The following is a 21502-nucleotide window of genomic DNA, read 5'->3' on the forward strand; positions in this document are numbered from 1 at the left end:
GTTCAGTTTGACTGGACCTTCTCCACTGTTATCACAATTAAAACATCCCTCGGACAAAATGAAGAGGATGTTTACCACCAGCTTTTTCCCAACAAAGGTCAGTTTTACTGATTTACTGAATGGTTTTCTGTAGAATTTCTTTTTGCCAATGTTTTAGTTTTCACTAAGTTAAAACTCTGAAGAAAGAAAACGATTTCAGCAATTTTTGATGAATACTCATATGGCACTTAAACTCATAAATGATTTGTAAAACAATATTGTTTTCAACAGAAAGGTGTTGATAAACAAGTTGTGCTCAATCAGACAAAGAACAAAACTCAGGAAAGGAAAGGAAGTATTCTTTTTAAGTTTAGACAGGAGAAATCTGAAAACTCACTTTTGAAGGCCATTGAACTTTAAACATATTTAATCTTACATTTTTTTAGTATTTGCAAATGCAAACAACTTTACTCAATTTACCATTGAGTATCAGACAAATCTCTTTTCCTGTTTTAAAATCTCTTGAAAACGCACATTTATTTCCTTGCTTTTGCATTGTCATCTTGTCGTGTATTGCATTTTAAAGTATTCTTACCGTGCACCTGTTTTTCTTTTAGCTTTTGATGTTGTGTGTGCATGTTTTGTATGTTTTCAACTTATTTTTTAACCTTGTGTTAATGTACAGCACTTCGGTCGCCCATGTGGTTTTTAAAATGAGCTTTAGAATTAAAGCTGATTGATTGATTGTTTTGCTTGCATAAAGAAAACAATGTAAAGAATTGCACAATAACATTGATGTAGCACCCTTAGGCACAGTGTATACAGCTTATCTGCAAAAAAGTTGATTTTGGGGTGAGCTATACTTTCAGTATAACAGAATATTGCATCCAAGCAGCCCTTTCCAAATCAATATATTTTGCAGCACTGCAGTCACAATATGGACTGTTTTCACATTTAAAATGACGAAATGCAAGTTTAAAAGTCATTTAAAAGTAATCTAAGGTTTTTAAAAAGTTTTAGGGAATTTCTAAATTAAACAACATTGTCAGTTAGGGTTGCATTTAACTGTACAGGGTGCTTTTTAACACCAATATGAGGGGATTTTTCAAAAATGTATGATATTAATGACCAAATGGAGTTGATACAGAACCTGTGTGTGTATTTTTAGTGTCAGCAACTACAGGTTCTTTGACCCTGGGAACAATATCTGCTGCTTTCCATAAACTAAATCCTAATAATTGGATCAAAAATATTCAGTGTAACTGAATACAACTTTAAATGATTCAAATCATCACAAAGATGTTCACTCTGTGAAGTAATCACTATGATGCAACACAGAGACCCAAGTTCTAGAACACATTCTGAAAGAGTGAACCTGGCTTGGATCGGTTCAGTTTGACTGGACCTTCTCCACTGTTATCACAATTAAAACATCCCTCGGACAAAATGAAGAGGATGTTTACCACCAGCTTTTTCCCAACAAAGGTCAGTTTTACTGATTTACTGAATGGTTTTCGGTAGAATTTCTTTTTCGCCAATGTTTTAGTTTTCACTAAGTTAAAACTCTGAAGAAAGAAAACGATTTCAGCATTTTTTGATGAATACTCATATGGCACTTAAACTCATAAATGATTTGTAAAACAATATTGTTTTCAACAGAAAGGTGTTGATAAACAAGTTGTGCTCAATCAGACAAAGGACAAAACTCAGGAAAGGTAAGGAAGTATTCTTTTTAAGTTTAGGCAGGAGAAATCTGAAAACTCACTTTTGAAGGCCATTGAACTTTAAACATATTTAATCTTACAATTTTTTAGTATTTGCAAATGCAAACAACTTTACTCAATTTACCATTCAGTATCAGACAAATCTCCTCTTTTCCTGTTTTAAAATCTCTTGAAAACGCACATTTATCTCCTTGCTTTTAATACAGTGATCTTGTCGTGTATGGCATTTTAAAATATTCTTGCCGTGAATCTGTTTTTTTTTTAGTTTTTGATGTTGTGTGTATGTTTTACATGTTTTTAACTTCTTTTTTAACCTTTTCTTGTTTTAATGTACAGCAATTTGATCGCCCATGTGGTTTTTAAAATGTCCTTTAGAAATAAAGCTGATTGATTGATTGTTTTGCTTGCATAAAGAAAAAATAAAAATGTGCTAACTTTAAAATCTAATATTTGAAAAAGTATGTATGTGTCTGAATAAAGATGACCAAAGACTGCAAATCTTAGGAATATATTTTTTCTGGATATTTTATTTAAAATTTCATGCTAAAACTATTTTCTTTATTTCTTTCTCAGCAGAATCCCAGAGAACAACGATGCCGCCATGGCTTCGGTCTCAGCAATATCAGCTGAGGCTGGAAAAAACACAAAACTGAGAAAATCAAAGAAATCTTTTTTTAGTTTCTCTCAGGTATATTTTAACCAGTGTTAGATCTCATTTTATTTTTCTGTACATTTAAATCTAGATGATCGGTTTTTAAAGGAGTCTTTAATGAACAGTTTTAATTTAATCCAATAGAAAAGATATACTGAAAAGCAAACCCCCACTCCTCAGAAAAGGTACAACACTTTTTCCTGAATGTAATAACTTTCAATCTCCATTATTTTATCTTTCACAAATTTTTTTTCAGAAAAAATCTTGAAAATTATCAAACATGCCCATCATCTATTGTTCACCCAAGCTAGACTTCTAAAATAATGAAATAACATGTTTCTCTTTCTGTCTACACCATTTCAAGTGTTCAAACACCAGAGGATGAGAATATACCAAGTGGGTGTTGGCCCTTCAAATTCTTCAGGGTATGTTTCACAGACACAAATAAAGTGTTTAAATAATTGCTAAATAGGGTTAAATACAGGCACAGTGATATAGGTTTATCCCACAAAAATAGAATATTAAATCTTTAATTGCCTTCAGTCACGATTAACAAAGTGAAACACATTTATTGCAGTAATTCCTTACAAAAAGAGGGATTTATTTCAAGCCTTTTTTTGTTAATGTGGATGACAATGACTTACATATAATGAAAACCAGAAATTAAGATCCTTACATAATTTAAGTATTACTTATGACTAAGAAAGGGATATTTGAATACAGAAATATTTTATGGCTTATGTAAATAATCTTTCTTACTTGATTGTTGTTTCATCGACAGCTTTCACATATAGAGTAAATCACAAAAGGTCATTGGTGAAGAATGTTCTCAGATTGATGTATCTCAACATAATCTATAGAAAATTGGGTGGAAGGAAAAACTGTATTACAATGAGGTGCACAAGCAACAGTACAGCTGATATTCTCGATGCCACAGCTCCAACTCCAACTGTTTAAAGCATGTGCTGTTCAATACATAGACTAACTTTTCAGAAGGCTGACTTTTATTTGTTAAAAATCTAAAATAAATAACATTTTCAATGATATTCTCATTTATTGAGATGCACAGAGACAGCTGAGTTAAGCAATGATTGCACCTTTTCTGTATTAAATGATGATGATTTGTCTCCAACAGAGAAAACATCAGGTCACTCCAATTTCATTAGAAGATCCAGACAAGACTACTCCAACAAGGTAATGATGTTATTTGTTGTTCATTTCACTTTTATTTTGTCTTCATACCGTAATGAAAATCATATCACAAGACAAAGACCTCTGCCTTTAGCTCCAGTCCAGACAAACCAACAGATGAGCATCTGCTGAAACTTTTCTCCACATTCTCAGACCGGAGCAAGCCAAGTCAAGACACCGGACCCGGGTCTATCTTAGACAGCAGCTTTGTGTAAAACCACCTTAGATCTCATTGGCTATTCTATATTTATGTGGATGTTAAGTTATGTAAGTTCAGTCCATTTAAGAGTATTGTCTTACTTATGTTGACAACATGATATAACAATGAAGTTGATGCCCATTTCCCTTGTCTACAAGCAGCTGTCAAAGAACTACTAAGAGGAAATACGACAGGAAGTGGTCGTCTCTGGTTTTGAGCAGATTTTAGGAACAGCGTCTATGCGAATCAGGTTAGATATACACCAGAGACTCAAATAAGCTCTGTGAGTCGTTTTGGATCTTACTAATAATGTTTTCTGCTTCCAGTGGCAGTTCAGATGACATAACAGGGCTTGATATGTGGAGACTTTCTACTTTATCCTCAGAGGGGGATGAAACAGCTAAAGACACAGATGCTATAAATGTTCAACAGTACCTAATGAGAATAGAGGAGCACCCTGACCTGATTGAGGACTTATTCCAGAATTCACTCTCCTTTATCAAAATTAGAAGGTAAAATAAATCAGTTTGAATCAGAATCAAATTTGATTTGCCAAGTTTGTGCACACAAACAAGGATATTTTTTGTAAATATGTATATATACAATGTTTTACAAAAGATAAAAGTTTTTTTTAAAAGGCTGAACCAGTGCAAACCTGAACGGTATAAATCTGGGCCATTGTAACGCAGTCTTTCACTACCAGTGCCTTTAACTTCCAGGACTGTGAATACAGAGCTTGCTTTTTAATTGCTCACACAGTGTTTGTGTTTCTCTTTCTAGGAGCAATCAAACGCCGTACGAAAGCAATTGGAATAGGAACACCACCAATCCCAGAGGGTGAGAACATAAAAAAAACAATTACATAAATCAAACTCTTTAGGGGAAATCACCGTAACTCTACAATTGGTCATTTAAGAGGCCGTGATGCAAACTTGGTGTCATTTGTCCTTGTTGTTTTCAGGTTCCCAAACATTGGGAACACCTGTTATATGAACTCAACCCTGCAGAGCCTCTTGAGCTTGGAAGATTTTTTCATGACCATCAATTGTATGGAGCCGGTCTGGAATTCACTTCCTGGGGCTCAGCTTCTATGGTAAAACAGCAGAAATCTATCTCAATGTTTTTACTGCATCCACAATAAAACATGAATCTAACTAAAGAAACCTTTATTCTTTGCTGTCTAATTGCAGTAAACTAGCAGAGATTGCAGACAGTCACACCTCGATAGAATCAAAAGTGAAGATCTCCCTCCTGAAATCTTTTAAGAAGGTGGTGTCTGATCTGGCTACGGAGGTTAGTAATGGTTTGCAAAGCGTAAGTCAGGTCTACCTGTTCAGGAGACAAGTAAACACTGAAGTTAAACAAGCAGCAGCAAGGTGTTTTTCTTTAGTAGCAGATTAGCAGTGCAGCAAAAGCTCGCCTTTACAGGAAGTTAGATATGTATCAATTTGAAACACTTTAATTCAAAAGTAGGACCATGACAAATTATTTACAGAGGTATTTACAGTATTTTACATTTACTCATTCTGTTACTGTTTATCGTCACGGAGGACCGAGAGGCTGATTCAAGGAGCAGTTTTGATTTTATAGTTCAAATGTTACTTGACAGCCAAGCTACATGTCAATTAAATGCAAAAATGGAATACAGCTCATTAGCAGCATCTGCTTTTCACATGAAAAATATGTTCTTGATTATCTAATTAAACATTTTGTTTATTTTAACTTACAAAACCAGGGCAGCATCTTCATTAAAAATGAAAATATAAATATTTGCCCTCTAAAGCAAAAGCAAGGGGTATGAAGGAAATGGGAGTGAAAAAATACTCTTATTTGTACTTGTAGTTTAGGTCAGTAGGATATCACACATCTGATCATGATGTTTGCTTTCCTTGGAAAATTCAGCTACACAATTAAATCCAATTCCAGTGGGCACGTTCTAGGTATTTCGTTGACTAAACTAGCTATACAACTGAATTTAGTCAAGCGACTGTGTATGTATTTTGTACTTTCCACCTGGCTAAATTTTCTCCTCTGTTCCATCTGATCCAGAGTTAATAAAATTGATCGTGCCCTTAATTCTCTAATTTGGTTCCTTTGGGTTTAATGATAAATAGCTTATAACTAACATTAGGACGAGGTTAACGTTTACTTCCAAAGCAGACTGTGTTTGGCAGGGCGGTTAGAGGGTAAATTAAAATTAAAAGCTACTCCACTTGCACCACTTGACCAGTCACCTTTGCTAGAGAGGATGTAGTAGGGCGGTAGAAAAGAACTATAGGAAAAAGAACACAGAAGGAGCAACAGAAACGAGCAGAAATCCTGGTTTTGGTTGACTCAATGCCTTCATGGCATTGAGTCAACCGGAGCAGAGGAAGGTAGCTCCCTGAAAAGGTAAGTGACATATTAACCTGCTCTCAGATCCAGCTGCGGAAACAAATTACAGGGGGGGCATTCCATTTTTTAGGGGGGCACACTTTAAAAATATATATATATTCTTCAGGCTGAACAGTGGCTCTTTGACTATTTCTACAGCGCTGAAAAAGAAATTCTCAATGAAATCCCCAAATCTAAAAACACAACAACAAACAAAAAGCAATAGTGTAGTCAGTGTTGCCAAATTAGACAGGTTTCCACCCAATTAGGCTTCTTTTGAACAAAAATAGCTTATGGGCAGTTTGTAAAAATTTGGGAAGCTTTTCTCATTTGTTAAGCTTTTAGAAAGAATTACTAACAAAATATATCAAAATAGTTGAAGAAAACTAAAACCATTTTAATAAAATGCCACTTGAACACATTTTACTGGTCAATTTATTTTTTTTAAACAAGTCGAATCTGACGTCCTCAATGAATAATAGTTATAATGAATATTGATTGTTATTATAAAACAAGAAATAGAATGTTGGTTAATCAAGTGTCACTATGAAATTGTATTGATCAATGTAAATGCCCCAAGAGGGGTTGAATTCGACTGATCAACTTAATATATTTCATGGTTGTGTAAAAGAGAAATGTTTAATTGAGCTATAATAAGAGAAATTAAGTTTATATTAAGGTAGCTTTATTACTGATGTTGGGAAGCTATTGATACAAGTTTTTTTTCCGGTTGATATATCATGATTGTTAAAGTTATGTTAGGCTCAGAACAGGTGGACCCAGAATTCGAGGCAGACAAACCGTTCAAGTTTAACAGTTTATTAAGATCAGGTGCGGAGCAGGAGGCGTCAGCGTCTACAGCGGGATCCTCTGCAGAAGGAGACGGCAGGTTAGTGACCACGCTTATCTGAAGGTGTTTGCACACAAACGTGTCGGTCACTAACCTGGTCTTAATGTTCAGTTCAGTCCCAGTGGGTCCCAGCAGGCGGGTCGTCGATTTGCTGCGGCGTTTGCCGCTCTGAAGTTCCCCATCCGGTGTTTCGGGTGGTCGGAAGACAGGCAGGAGATCAGAACCGTGAGAGCAAACTAGCAGGAATGATCCGTAGAGCGAAGCCGAAGTCGGGGACGTGTCGAAGGTCGTAGCCCGGAGATCAGAGAGCCGTGAGGTACCCGAAGGTTTTTCATATCAACCATCAAGGGGGGACACACTCGTTAACATTGCTGTGGCTGACCCAGAAGCTCTTGACCTGGGCAGCCCCTGTTCTCGCCAGCCTGAGAGCTGCCTACATGCCAGGGGTGCAGATGTTTCGGCCGATATTCTGTCTCGGGGACGCCCACCACCGGGGGAGTGGAGACTCCACCTGGAGGTAGTGGGGGTCATTTCGGAGAGATAAAGCAAAGCAGCTGTAGATCTACTTGCGTCCGAAGAGACAACACATTGCCCACTTTAGTTCTCCCTGGCAGACAATGCCAGTCCCCTGGGTCAAGACGCACTGACACATGACTGGCCGAGAGTGCTGCTCTGCACTTTTCCGCCGCTTCCCATGATAGGCCCAACACCCCCGAGGGTCCTTCAGGAGGGGCATTGGGTCCTTCTAGTGGTCACCTGGTGGCCAGGGAGAATCTGGTTTCCTTTGCTGCACAGGCTCTGTTGCAGCTCTCCAATGCCTCTTCCCCACAGGACGGACCTTCTGTCACAGCTGGGGGGTCAGATCCTGCATCCCAATCCCAGTCGCCTCCAACTCTGGGCCTGGCCGCTACGGGGCCGGCGTTTCCTTCAGAGTATGACGGAAACATCGGACATATGATGACTAATGCCTGGGCCCCTTTCACACGACTGGTTTATACCCATATGTGGAAGGTTTAGCAGCTGGTGTCATGCAAGACATGAGGACCCTATACACTGTCCTGTTTCTCTTATTTTAACCTTCCTTCAAGCACTGCTTTCTCAAGGCTGGTCTCCATCCACTCTGGAAGTTTATGTTGCTGCCATCTTTTGCTGGCATTCGGTGGCGAGTGGAGAAACGATAGGCCGTAAAAATGATGCTTGTGTGTCTGAGAGGTGCCCGATGTTTGTACCCTCCCACATGCCCTGTTGTGCCTGTGTGAGACCTCTCTCTCGTCCTCGCTGCCCTGCGATCTCCTCCGTTTGAACTGTTGGCAGATGCAAGCCTTGAGTGTGTGTCAAAGACTTTCTCCTTGCCTTGGCTTCGGCGAAGCGGTTCAGGAAGCTACATGTGTTGTCTGTTCACAAGCCCTGTTGCCATGGGAATCCAGCTGGTGTTATTCTCTGGCCTGATGTTGAGTTTCTTCCTACTGTGGCCTGGTTTGCGGGCCACACTGTGCCCCTCCAGCTTGCTTGCCTTTATACAGATGGGCCTAGCCTTTCTGCCTGTTCGGGCACTGAAGGCATATGTCAGACTCACAGCTTCTCTGCGGCAGTCTGATAATCTGTTTGTTTGCTACTCAGGGCCCTGCGAAGGGCAGGCTCCTTCTAAACAGCGTCTTGCACGTCGGATTGCGGACGTGGTGGAACGAGCGTACATTCTACAGGTCCGCCAACCCCCTGCTGGTGTACGGTGCCATTCCACCAGAAGCATTAGTGTGGCATGGCCACTATGGCGGGGGTCACTCTGGAGGCTATATGTCCAGCAGCCTCTTTGTAATCCCCGAATACCTATGCAAGGTTTTACAGGGTTAACTTGGCCGACTTTCACCCTTTGGTGGGGATCCTATCCCAGCACGCATCCTCATCCCAGTGTGGTGGGCGTGCTTTCGGGGTTGTTTATTTCTGTGTGATTCCTCAGGACTCTGTTGGTAATCGTCATCCAGTGCTTTAAGCACCACCTCTGGTGGTCAGTAGGGATGATATAGAACGAAAGTTACGACTGTAACTACGGTTCTACGAATCCCAGATGACCGCCAGAGCGCTCGGTCCCTCGGAATCATCGTGTTGTTTGCGAGAAGATTAAGGGACTGAGCTGTCGTTGTCACGTGATTATATGGGCTTACCGGTGTCACCGGGGGTCACACGTGACCATGTTGGTATAAAATTCTCGACCTGTGCATGCGCAAGAGTGATCATTCAGTGCTTTAAGCACCACCTCTGGCGGTCATCCGGGATTCATAGAACCGTAGTTACAGTAGTAACTTTCGTTTTGTTTCCAAAAGAGGGAGTGAGGATAGTGTTATGTACATATCAGTAAATGTTAGATAAAATAGAAAAACAGTGGGAAACATAATGTCGTTGGTTAGAGGAGTAGAATGTGAGTGGATTAGGGTAAAATGCGCTGTTTGTGAGCAAAGTAGCAGAAGAGAGTGTAAAGGGATTCTTGAGCGTGGCGGCTCACTGCGAGTTCTCGATGGGGAATCGTATTTTGCTCGGTTAGAGGCCCGAGGACCTGAGAAACCTTGAATTCCACATACAGGTTGAGAACAAGACCAGGCAATACACATTGTATGGATGCGGAGCTTTAACGGAGGGTGACTCTGTGGAACTCCGATTACAGACGTATAAAGTTCTGACATAAAATAACAGAACTAAGAACAGAGTAGAAAATCATAAGTTGTGCGAGATAACACAACAAGAAATAAGTCCTGTTAGTTCAAGAAACCTTTTTATAAGAAACCGTGACCTGCCGTAGAAACAGGAAGACCGGTATGAGCCGTGAGCTGGACACACACAACCAGCAAGACCGGACAGGGAATAATGATAAAAAAATGAGCTGTGAGCTGGACACACAATCAGCAATAACAGACTAATTTAGCAGAAAACAGTGTGAATGATGAGAGAGTGACTGAGGCAAGAATGCCAACCGCGAGCGATTCCCATTGCTACGGGGTTTTCATGAGACATAACATTGTGTAGTGATATAGTATAAGTGAACAAAATATACAGATTTCATAATGGAGGGTGAATTTGATAGAGAGACTCACGATGACGGTGGGGACCTGAAGTTTTGTGGAAAACCGCAGCAGAACAGCTGGTGTTATTGCGGCAGGTGATAGAAACAGCTCCAGAGTAAGGACTGGAAATTCGTTGAACAGCAGGACCCTGATAAAATAAAACATTTAGCTACATGGGTAAAAGAATACAATGCAGGTTTAAGTGGTAATTTAACAAACAAAAAATAGCTAAAATTCCAGCAAGCTATTATTAATAAATGAGGAGATTTACAGGGGAATCCCAGAGAAACAATTTGGGAGTTTTTTGGAAACACGGCGGTTAGTCAAGCTGGTTTGTTAAAAAAAAGTGTTGCAGAAGACTACGTGCAAGCTGTCTGATATGGTGTCTTCGTCATATCTTGTCCAACATATTGTGTCGGTTAAAATGAGATCATTGTGTTTGAATGAGTAAAGGAGACACTGCTTGAATCCGCGGATCTGAACTGAGTGCGTGTGTATGTAAATCTGCACGTATGTATGTGCGAATGTGTGGCTCAGAATAGTGTCCGAGTGGAGAGATTTACAGTGGAAAAGTACTGTGTGCAGTTGATCTTCGTGGAGGGAGCATTTGATCAGGTTATTAGTGAAAATTAATAGGATTGTGCAGCATGGAAATCAGTGGGAGGACAGATTGATGTATTGATGGCTTTTGTTGCACAAGAAAGCCCTCTGAGTGCAAACAACAGTTGGTCAAGGCATTTACATTTGAGACAAAACAGTTGTGTTACAGTGAGATTTGGTTAAATGTTTAGTAAAACACTATGTTAAGCGTAAGAGACAGTTTAGAAGTTGGGAAAAGTTCCTGGATTTTTGGCAGAGAATTAAACATTATGAGCACTGCAGACCCCGAGCTGTCAGGGGAAAAGACTGCATGAACCTTTGGTGGACACGGGAGCCACATATAGGCCTCTAAGTTGTGGACTAAGACTGTCAATGAATATGATACTTAGAGAAGAAACAGGGTCTGCCATTGTGACCTGAGGGGGAGAAAGAATTGCTAAGATCTATGGAGAACTGTCAACAGAGCCTGCTACAACCGGTGTTCTCTCCAACTATGGAAGATGCAACGTCTGGGTTCCTGCTCTTCCTCCCACCTGACCCGCCACACGTCACTCTGTTCTATGACAGGAACCACACAGACTGGTATCAAGATTCTTTAAGGTAAAACACAAACAGCCATTTCTAGGAATATGTATTTGGCATCAGAGTGTTTGGCAGCTGCTACTTCTGAACAATTTATAACGATATATGATGTCAGATGAAAGATTTTACATATTTCTCCTTCTCTCCATGTTGAGCACCAGGTAAAAGAATTAGGGGCATGGTTAAACGTTCCCTTCAGGACACTGATTGGGATCCTACCAGCGTGCAGGTTTGCTGTTTTAAAAATATACTAATAGCTTTTAAATTGTCTGTGATGTAACTGATAAGTTTATTTTAAACATGAGTTTGATATGTTTCCATGGCCAAGAACGTACTGATCATCATTAAGCAGCAGAAGGTCCACGGACGAACAACCAATGTGTCCTCCAGCAACAAGCAAATCGTTCTAACAAACCCAATCTGCGGCGCGTGAATGACACGTTATCGTGTTGGGACTAAATGGCTGCTGTTACAACTACATTGTGGGTACGTTGATCTCACGCAACCTTTGAGGGACCTCGTGAAGATATCAGGTATGATAAACTTGAATAATATTTTGATTTGGATTCAGGATACGAGAAAGTGTTTTTTCCTACTTCACCAAAGATTAGCCTTTGCAGTTGAATTGACTCTCTTTGACGGCGTAGTACTGTTCTCTGTCGATGTTTCTGGAACAAAACTAGTTTTGTTTCCAAAAGAGGGAGTGAGGATAGTGTTATGTACTTATCAGTAAATGTTAGATAAAATAGAAAAACAGTGGGAAACATAATGTCGTTGGTTATAGGAGTAGAATGTGAGTAGATTAGGGTAAAATGCGCTGTTTGTGAGCAAAGTAGCAGAAGAGAGTGTAAAGGGATTCTTGAGCGTGGCAGCTCACTGCGAGTTCTCGACGAGGAATCGTATTTTGCTTGGTTAGAGGACCTGAGAAACCTTGAATTCCACATACAGGTTGAGAACAAGACCAGGCAATACACATTGTATGGATGCGGAGCTTTAACGGAGGGTGACTCTGTGAAACTCCGATTACAGACGTATAAAGTTCTGACATAAAATAACAGAACTAAGAACAGAGTAGAAAATCATAAGTTGTGCGAGATAACACAACAAGAAATAAGTCCTGTTAGTTCAAGAAACCTTTTTATAAGAAACCGTGACCTGCCGTAGAAACAGGAAGACCGGTATGAGCCGTGAGCTGGACACACACAACCAGCAAGACCGGACAGGGAATAAAGATAAAAAAATATGAGCTGTGAGCTGGACACACAATCAGCAATAACAGACTAATTTAGCAGAAAACAGTGTGAATGATGAGAGAGTGACTGAGGAAGAACGCCAAGCGCGAGCGATTCCCATTGCTACGGGGTTTTCATGAGACATAACATTGTGTAGTGATATAGTATAAGTGAACAAAATATACAGATTTCATAATGGAGGGTGAATTTGATAGAGAGACTCACGATGACGGTGGGGACCTGAAGTTTTGTGGAAAACCGCAGCAGAACAGCTGGTGTTATTGCGGCAGGTGATAGAAACAGCTCCAGAGTAAGGACTGGAAATTCGTTGAACAGCAGGACCCTGATAAAATAAAACATTTAGCTACATGGGTAAAAGAATACAATGCAGGTTTAAGGGGTAATTTAACAAACAAAAAATAGCTAAAATTCCAGCCAGCTATTATTAATAAATGAGGAGTTTTAAAGGGGAATCCCAGAGAAACAATTTGGGAGTTTTTTGGAAACACGGCAATTAGTCAAGGAGGTTTGTTAAAAACAAAAAAAGTGTCGCAGAAGACTACGTGCAAGCTGTCTGATATGGTGTCTTCGTCATATCTTGTCCAACATATTGTGTCAGTTAAAATGAGATCATTGTGTTTGAATGAGTAAAGGAGACACTGCTTGAATCCGCGGATCTGAACTGAGTGCGTGTGTATGTAAATCTGCACGTATGTATGTGCGAATGTGTGGCTCAGAATAGTGTCCGAGTGGAGAGATTTACAGTGGAAAAGTACTGTGTGCAGTTGATCTTCGTGGAGGGAGCATTTGATCAGGTTATTAGTGAAAATCAATAGGATTGTGCAGCATGGAAATCAGTGGGAGGACAGATTGATGTATTGATGGCTTTTGTTGCACAAGAAAGCCCTCTGAGTGCAAACAACAGTTGGTCAAGGCATTTACATTTGAGACAAAACAGTTGTGTTACAGTGAGATTTGGTTAAATGTTTAGTAAAACACTATGTTAAGCGTAAGAGACAGTTTAGAAGTTGGGAAAAGTTCCTGGATTTTTGGCAGAGAATTAAACATTATGAGCACTGCAGACCCCGAGCTGTCAGGGGAAAAGACTGCATGAACCTTTGGTGGACACTGGAGCCACATATAGGCCTCTAAGTTGTGGACTAAGACTGTCACTGAATATGATACTTAGAGAAGAAACAGGGTCTGCCGTTGTGACCTGAGGGGGAGAAAGAATTGCTAAGATCTATGGAGAACTGTCAACAGAGCCTGCTACAACCGGTGTTCTCTCCAACTATGGAAGATGCAACGTCTGGGTTCCTGCTCTTCCTCCCACCTGACCCGCCACACGTCACTCTGTTCTATGACAGGAACCACACAGACTGGTATCAAGATTCTTTAAGGTAAAACACAAACAGCCATTTCTAGGAATATGTATTTGGCATCAGAGTGTTTGGCAGCTGCTACTTCTGAACAATTTATAACGATATATGATGTCAGATGAAAGATTTTACATATTTCTCCTTCTCTCCATGTTGAGCACCAGGTAAAAGAATTAGGGGCATGGTTAAACGTTCCCTTCAGGACACTGATTGGGATCCTACCAGCGTGCAGGTTTGCTGTTTTAAAAATATACTAATAGCTTTTAAATTGTCTGTGATGTAACTGATAAGTTTATTTTAAACATGAGTTTGATATGTTTCCATGGCCAAGAACGTACTGATCATCATTAAGCAGCAGAAGGTCCACGGACGAACAACCAATGTGTCCTCCAGCAACAAGCAAATCGTTCTAACAAACCCAATCTGCGGCGCGTGAATGACACGTTATCGTGTTGGGACTAAATGGCTGCTGTTACAACTACATTGTGGGTACGTTGATCTCACGCAACCTTTGAGGGACCTCGTGAAGATATCAGGTATGATAAACTTGAATAATATTTTGATTTGGATTCAGGATACGAGAAAGTGTTTTTTCCTACTTCACCAAAGATTAGCCTTTGCAGTTGAATTGACTCTCTTTGACGGCGTAGTACTGTTCTCTGTCGATGTTTCTGGAACAAAACTAGTTTTGTTTCCAAAAGAGGGAGTGAGGATAGTGTTATGTACATATCAGTAAATGTTAGATAAAATAGAAAAACAGTGGGAAACATAATGTCGTTGGTTATAGGAGTAGAATGTGAGTAGATTAGGGTAAAATGCGCTGTTTGTGAGCAAAGTAGCAGAAGAGAGTGTAAAGGGATTCTTGAGCGTGGCGGCTCACTGCGAGTTCTCGACGAGGAATCGTATTTTGCTTGGTTAGAGGACCTGAGAAACCTTGAATTCCACATACAGGTTGAGAACAAGACCAGGCAATACACATTGTATGGATGCGGAGCTTTAACGGAGGGTGACTCTGTGAAACTCCGATTACAGACGTATAAAGTTCTGACATAAAATAACAGAACTAAGAACAGAGTAGAAAATCATAAGTTGTGCGAGATAACACAACAAGAAATAAGTCCTGTTAGTTCAAGAAACCTTTTTATAAGAAACCGTGACCTGCCGTAGAAACAGGAAGACCGGTATGAGCCGTGAGCTGGACACACACAACCAGCAAGACCGGACAGGGAATAAAGATAAAAAAAAATGAGCTGTGAGCTGGACACACAATCAGCAATAACAGACTAATTTAGCAGAAAACAGTGTGAATGATGAGAGAGTGACTGGGGAAGAACGCCAAGCGCGAGCGATTCCCATTGCTACGGGGTTTTCATGAGACATAACATTGTGTAGTGATATAGTATAAGTGAACAAAATATACAGATTTCATAATGGAGGGTGAATTTGATAGAGAGACTCACGATGACGGGTGGGGACCTGAAGTTTTGTGGAAAACCGCAGCAGAACAGCTGGTGTTATTGCGGCAGGTGATAGAAACAGCTCCAGAGTAAGGACTGGAAATTCGTTGAACAGCAGGACCCTGATAAAATAAAACATTTAGCTACATGGGTAAAAGAATACAATGCAGGTTTAAGGGGTAATTTAACAAACAAAAAATAGCTAAAATTCCAGCCAGCTATTATTAATAAATGAGAAGTTTTAAAGGGGAATCCCAGAGAAACAATTTGGGAGTTTTTTGGAAACACGGCAATTAGTCAAGGAGGTTTGTTAAAAACAAAAAAAGTGTCGCAGAAGACTACGTGCAAGCTGTCTGATATGGTGTCTTCGTCATATCTTGTCCAACATATTGTGTCGGTTAAAATGAGATCATTGTGTTTGAATGAATAAAGGAGACACTGCTTGAATCCGCGGCTCTGAACTGAGTGCGTGTGTATGTAAATCTGCACGTATGTATGTGCGAATGTGTGGCTCAGAATAGTGTCCGAGTGGAGAGATTTACAGTGGAAAAGTACTGTGTGCAGTTGATCTTCGTGGAGGGAGCATTTGATCAGGTTATTAGTGAAAATCAATAGGATTGTGCAGCATGGAAATCAGTGGGAGGACAGATTGATGTATTGATGGCTTTTGTTGCACAAGAAAGCCCTCTGAGTGCAAACAACAGTTGGTCAAGGCATTTACATTTGAGACAAAACAGTTGTGTTACAGTGAGATTTGGTTAAATGTTTAGTAAAACACTATGTTAAGCGTAAGAGACAGTTTAGAAGTTGGGAAAAGTTCCTGGATTTTTGGCAGAGAATTAAACATTATGAGCACTGCAGACCCCGAGCTGTCAGGGGAAAAGACTGCATGAACCTTTGGTGGACACTGGAGCCACATATAGGCCTCTAAGTTGTGGACTAAGACTGTCAATGAATATGATACTTAGAGAAGAAACAGGGTCTGCCGTTGTGACCTGAGGGGGAGAAAGAATTGCTAAGATCTATGGAGAACTGTCAACAGAGCCTGCTACAACCGGTGTTCTCTCCAACTATGGAAGATGCAACGTCTGGGTTCCTGCTCTTCCTCCCACCTGACCCGCCACACGTCACTCTGTTCTATGACAGGAACCACACAGACTGGTATCAAGATTCTTTAAGGTAAAACACAAACAGCCATTTCTAGGAATATGTATTTGGCATCAGAGTGTTTGGCAGCTGCTACTTCTGAACAATTTATAACGATATATGATGTCAGATGAAAGATTTTACATATTTCTCCTTCTCTCCATGTTGAGCACCAGGTAAAAGAATTAGGGGCATGGTTAAACGTTCCCTTCAGGACACTGATTGGGATCCTACCAGCGTGCAGGTTTGCTGTTTTAAAAATATACTAATAGCTTTTAAATTGTCTGTGATGTAACTGATAAGTTTATTTTAAACATGAGTTTGATATGTTTCCATGGCCAAGAACGTACTGATCATCATTAAGCAGCAGAAGGTCCACGGACGAACAACCAATGTGTCCTCCAGCAACAAGCAAATCGTTCTAACAAACCCAATCTGCGGCGCGTGAATGACACGTTATCGTGTTGGGACTAAATGGCTGCTGTTACAACTACATTGTGGGTACGTTGATCTCACGCAACCTTTGAGGGACCTCGTGAAGATATCAGGTATGATAAACTTGAATAATATTTTGATTTGGATTCAGGATACGAGAAAGTGTTTTTTCCTACTTCACCAAAGATTAGCCTTTGCAGTTGAATTGACTCTCTTTGACGGCGTAGTACTGTTCTCTGTCGATGTTTCTGGAACAAAACTAGTTTTGTTTCCAAAAGAGGGAGTGAGGATAGTGTTATGTACATATCAGTAAATGTTAGATAAAATAGAAAAACAGTGGGAAACATAATGTCGTTGGTTATAGGAGTAGAATGTGAGTAGATTAGGGTAAAATGCGCTGTTTGTGAGCAAAGTAGCAGAAGAGAGTGTAAAGGGATTCTTGAGCGTGGCGGCTCACTGCGAGTTCTCGACGAGGAATCGTATTTTGCTTGGTTAGAGGACCTGAGAAACCTTGAATTCCACATACAGGTTGAGAACAAGACCAGGCAATACACATTGTATGGATGCGGAGCTTTAACGGAGGGTGACTCTGTGAAACTCCGATTACAGACGTATAAAGTTCTGACATAAAATAACAGAACTAAGAACAGAGTAGAAAATCATAAGTTGTGCGAGATAACACAACAAGAAATAAGTCCTGTTAGTTCAAGAAACCTTTTTATAAGAAACCGTGACCTGCCGTAGAAACAGGAAGACCGGTATGAGCCGTGAGCTGGACACACACAACCAGCAAGACCGGACAGGGAATAATGATAAAAAAATATGAGCTGTGAGCTGACACACAATCAGCAATAACAGACTAATTTAGCAGAAAACAGTGTGAATGATGAGAGAGTGACTGGGCAAGAACGCCAACCGCGAGCGATTCCCATTGCTACGGGGTTTTCATGAGACATAACATTGTGTAGTGATATAGTATAAGTGAACAAAATATACAGATTTCATAATGGAGGGTGAATTTGATAGAGAGACTCACGATGACGGTGGGGACCTGAAGTTTTGTGGAAAACCGCAGCAGAACAGCTGGTGTTATTGCGGCAGGTGATAGAAACAGCTCCAGAGTAAGGACTGGAAATTCGTTGAACAGCAGGACCCTGATAAAATAAAACATTTAGCTACATGGGTAAAAGAATACAATGCAGGTTTAAGGGGTAATTTAACAAACAAAAAATAGCTAAAATTCCAGCCAGCTATTATTAATAAATGAGGAGTTTTAAAGGGGAATCCCAGAGAAACAATTTGGGAGTTTTTTGGAAACACGGCAATTAGTCAAGGAGGTTTGTTAAAAACAAAAAAAGTGTCGCAGAAGACTACGCTGCAAGCTGTCTGATATGGTGTCTTTCGTCATATCTTGTCCAACATATTGTGTCGGTTAAAATGAGATCATTGTGTTTGAATGAGTAAAGGAGACACTGCTTGAATCCGCGGATCTGAACTGAGTGCGTGTGTATGTAAATCTGCGCGTATGTATGTGCGAATGTGTGGCTCAGAATAGTGTCCGAGTGGAGAGATTTACAGTGGAAAAGTACTGTGTGCAGTTGATCTTCGTGGAGGGAGCATTTGATCAGGTTATTAGTGAAAATTAATAGGATTGTGCAGCATGGAAATCAGTGGGAGGACAGATTGATGTATTGATGGCTTTTGTTGCACAAGAAAGCCCTCTGAGTGCAAACAACAGTTGGTCAAGGCATTTACATTTGAGACAAAACAGTTGTGTTACAGTGAGATTTGGTTAAATGTTTAGTAAAACACTATGTTAAGCGTAAGAGACAGTTTAGAAGTTGGGAAAAGTTCCTGGATTTTTGGCAGAGAATTAAACATTATGAGCACTGCAGACCCCGAGCTGTCAGGGGAAAAGACTGCATGAACCTTTGGTGGACACCGACCGGAGCCACATATAGGCCTCTAAGTTGTGGACTAAGACTGTCAATGAATATGATACTTAGAGAAGAAACAGGGTCTGCCGTTGTGACCTGAGGGGGAGAAAGAATTGCTAAGATCTATGGAGAACTGTCAACAGAGCCTGCTACAACCGGTGTTCTCTCCAACTATGGAAGATGCAACGTCTGGGTTCCTGCTCTTCCTCCCACCTGACCCGCCACACGTCACTCTGTTCTATGACAGGAACCACACAGACTGGTATCAAGATTCTTTAAGGTAAAACACAAACAGCCATTTCTAGGAATATGTATTTGGCATCAGAGTGTTTGGCAGCTGCTACTTCTGAACAATTTATAACGATATATGATGTCAGATGAAAGATTTTACATATTTCTCCTTCTCTCCATGTTGAGCACCAGGTAAAAGAATTAGGGGCATGGTTAAACATTCCCTTCAGGACACTGATTGGGATCCTACCAGCGTGCAGGTTTGCTGTTTTAAAAATATACTAATAGCTTTTAAATTGTCTGTGATGTAACTGATAAGTTTATTTTAAACATGAGTTTGATATGTTTCCATGGCCAGGAACGTACTGATCATCATTAAGCAGCAGAAGGTCCACGGACGAACAACCAATGTGTCCTCCAGCAACAAGCAAAGCGTTCTAACAAACCCAATCTACAGCGCATGAATGACACGTTATCGTGTTGGGACTAAATGGCTGCTGTTACAACTACATTGTGGGTACGTTGATCTCACGCAACCTTTGAGGGACCTCGTGAAGATATCAGGTAGGATAAACTTGAATAATATTTTGATTTGGATTCAGGATACGAGAAAGTGTTTTTTCCTACTTCACCAAAGATTAGCCTTTGCAGTTGAATTGACTCTCTTTGAGGGCGTAGTACTGTTCTCTGTCGATGTTTCTGGAACAAAACTAGTTTTGTTTCCAAAAGAGGGAGTGAGGATAGTGTTATGTACTTATCAGTAAATGTTAGATAAAATAGAAAAACAGTGGGAAACATAATGTCGTTGGTTATAGGAGTAGAATGTGAGTAGATTAGGGTAAAATGCGCTGTTTGTGAGCAAAGTAGCAGAAGAGAGTGTAAAGGGATTCTTGAGAGTGGCAGCTCACTGCGAGTTCTCGACGAGGAATCGTATTTTGCTTGGTTAGAGGACCTGAGAAACCTTGAATTCCACATACAGGTTGAGAACAAGACCAGGCAATACACATTGTATGGATGCGGAGCTTTAACGGAGGGTGACTCTGTGAAACTCCGATTACAGACGTATAAAGTTCTGACATAAAATAACAGAACTAAGAACAGAGTAGAAAATCATAAGTTGTGCGAGATAACACAACAAGAAATAAGTCCTGTTAGTTCAAGAAACCTTTTTATAAGAAACCGTGACCTGCCGTAGAAACAGGAAGACCGGTATGAGCCGTGAGCTGGACACACACAACCAGCAAGACCGGACAGGGAATAAAGATAAAAAAAAAATGAGCTGTGAGCTGGACACACAATCAGCAATAACAGACTAATTTAGCAGAAAACAGTGTGAATGATGAGAGAGTGACTGGGCAAGAACGCCAAGCGCGAGCGATTCCCATTGCTACGGGGTTTTCATGAGACATAACATTGTGTAGTGATATAGTATAAGTGAACAAAATATACAGATTTCATAATGGAGGGTGAATTTGATAGAGCGACTCACGATGACGGTGGGGACCTGAAGTTTTGTGGAAAACCGCAGCAGAACAGCTGGTGTTATTGCGGCAGGTGATAGAAACAGCTCCAGAGTAAGGACTGGAAATTCGTTGAACAGCAGGACCCTGATAAAATAAAACATTTAGCTACATGGGTAAAAGAATACAATGCAGGTTTAAGGGGTAATTTAACAAACAAAAAATAGCTAAAATTCCAGCCAGCTATTATTAATAAATGAGGAGTTTTAAAGGGGAATCCCAGAGAAACAATTTGGGAGTTTTTTGGAAACACGGCAATTAGTCAAGGAGGTTTGTTAAAAAGAAAAAAAGTGTCGCAGAAGACTACGCGCAAGCTGTCTGATATGGTGTCTTTGTCATATCTTGTCCAACATATTGTGTCGGTTAAAATGAGATCATTGTGTTTGAATGAGTAAAGGAGACACTGCTTGAATCCGCGGATCTGAACTGAGTGCGTGTGTATGTAAATCTGCGCGTATGTATGTGCGAATGTGTGGCTCAGAATAGTGTCCGATTGGAGAGATTTACAGTGGAAAAGTACTGTGTGCAGTTGATCTTCGTGGAGGGAGCATTTGATCAGGTTATTAGTGAAAATTAATAGGATTGTGCAGCATGGAAATCAGTGGGAAGACAGATTGATGTATTGATGGCTTTTGTTGCACAAGAAAGCCCTCTGAGTGCAAACAACAGTTGGTCAAGGCATTTACATTTGAGACAAAACAGTTGTGTTACAGTGAGATTTGGTTAAATGTTTAGTAAAACACTATGTTAAGCGTAAGAGACAGTTTAGAAGTTGGGAAAAGCTCCTGGATTTTTGGCAGAGAATTAAACATTATGAGCACTGCAGACCCCGAGCTGTCAGGGGAAAAGACTGCATGAACCTTTGGTGGACACCGGAGCCACATATAGGCCTCTAAGTTGTGGACTAAGACTGTCAATGAATATGATACTTAGAGAAGAAACAGGGTCTGCCGTTGTGA

General features: G+C 40.3%; 1 protein-coding gene and 1 long non-coding RNA gene across 6 annotated transcripts; both read left to right on the forward strand.

Annotated features, from left to right (window-relative positions):
• Nucleotides 1-650: 650 nt before the first annotated feature.
• LOC118562673 (ubiquitin carboxyl-terminal hydrolase 37) lies at nt 651-5375 on the forward strand. Of its 2 annotated transcripts, XM_036135386.1 has the most exons (5): nt 651-3995; nt 4072-4257; nt 4526-4582; nt 4707-4838; nt 4936-5375. In XM_036135386.1, exons 1-5 carry the CDS (start codon nt 3985-3987, stop codon nt 5144-5146), a joined length of 597 nt encoding a protein of 198 aa, XP_035991279.1. In that variant the 5' UTR covers nt 651-3984; the 3' UTR covers nt 5147-5375. The 2 variants fall into 2 exon arrangements, with proteins under 2 accessions (XP_035991279.1, XP_035991271.1); XM_036135378.1 differs by having other exon boundaries at nt 651-4257.
• Nucleotides 5376-11043: 5668 nt separating this feature from the next.
• Nucleotides 11044-19292, forward strand: LOC118562675. Of its 4 annotated transcripts, none has more exons than XR_004930744.1 (8): nt 11044-11435; nt 11535-11739; nt 13628-14049; nt 14149-14353; nt 16243-16453; nt 16597-16664; nt 16764-16968; nt 18862-19292. It is a non-coding gene; the product is annotated as an uncharacterized LOC118562675 (long non-coding RNA). The 4 variants fall into 4 exon arrangements; XR_004930743.1 differs by having other exon boundaries at nt 13628-13838; nt 13982-14049; nt 16243-16664; XR_004930741.1 differs by having other exon boundaries at nt 11044-11224; nt 11368-11435; nt 16243-16664.
• The last annotated feature ends 2210 nt before the right edge of the window (nt 19293-21502 follow it).

The sequence above is a fragment of the Fundulus heteroclitus genome, chromosome 1, assembly GCF_011125445.2.
Source record: "Fundulus heteroclitus isolate FHET01 chromosome 1, MU-UCD_Fhet_4.1, whole genome shotgun sequence".
In the NCBI taxonomy this organism is placed as follows: domain Eukaryota; kingdom Metazoa; phylum Chordata; class Actinopteri; order Cyprinodontiformes; family Fundulidae; genus Fundulus; species Fundulus heteroclitus.

Coding starts and splice junctions, on each gene's coding strand:
- LOC118562673 (XM_036135378.1), top strand. CDS start 4,055: ATGTTTTCTGCTTCCAGTGGCAGTTCAGATGACATAACAGGGCTTGAT. Junction 4,258..4,525: donor TCCTTTATCAAAATTAGAAG/GTAAAATAAATC, acceptor TTCTCTTTCTAG/GAGCAATCAAACGCCGTACG. Junction 4,583..4,706: donor AACACCACCAATCCCAGAGG/GTGAGAACATAA, acceptor TGTTGTTTTCAG/GTTCCCAAACATTGGGAACA.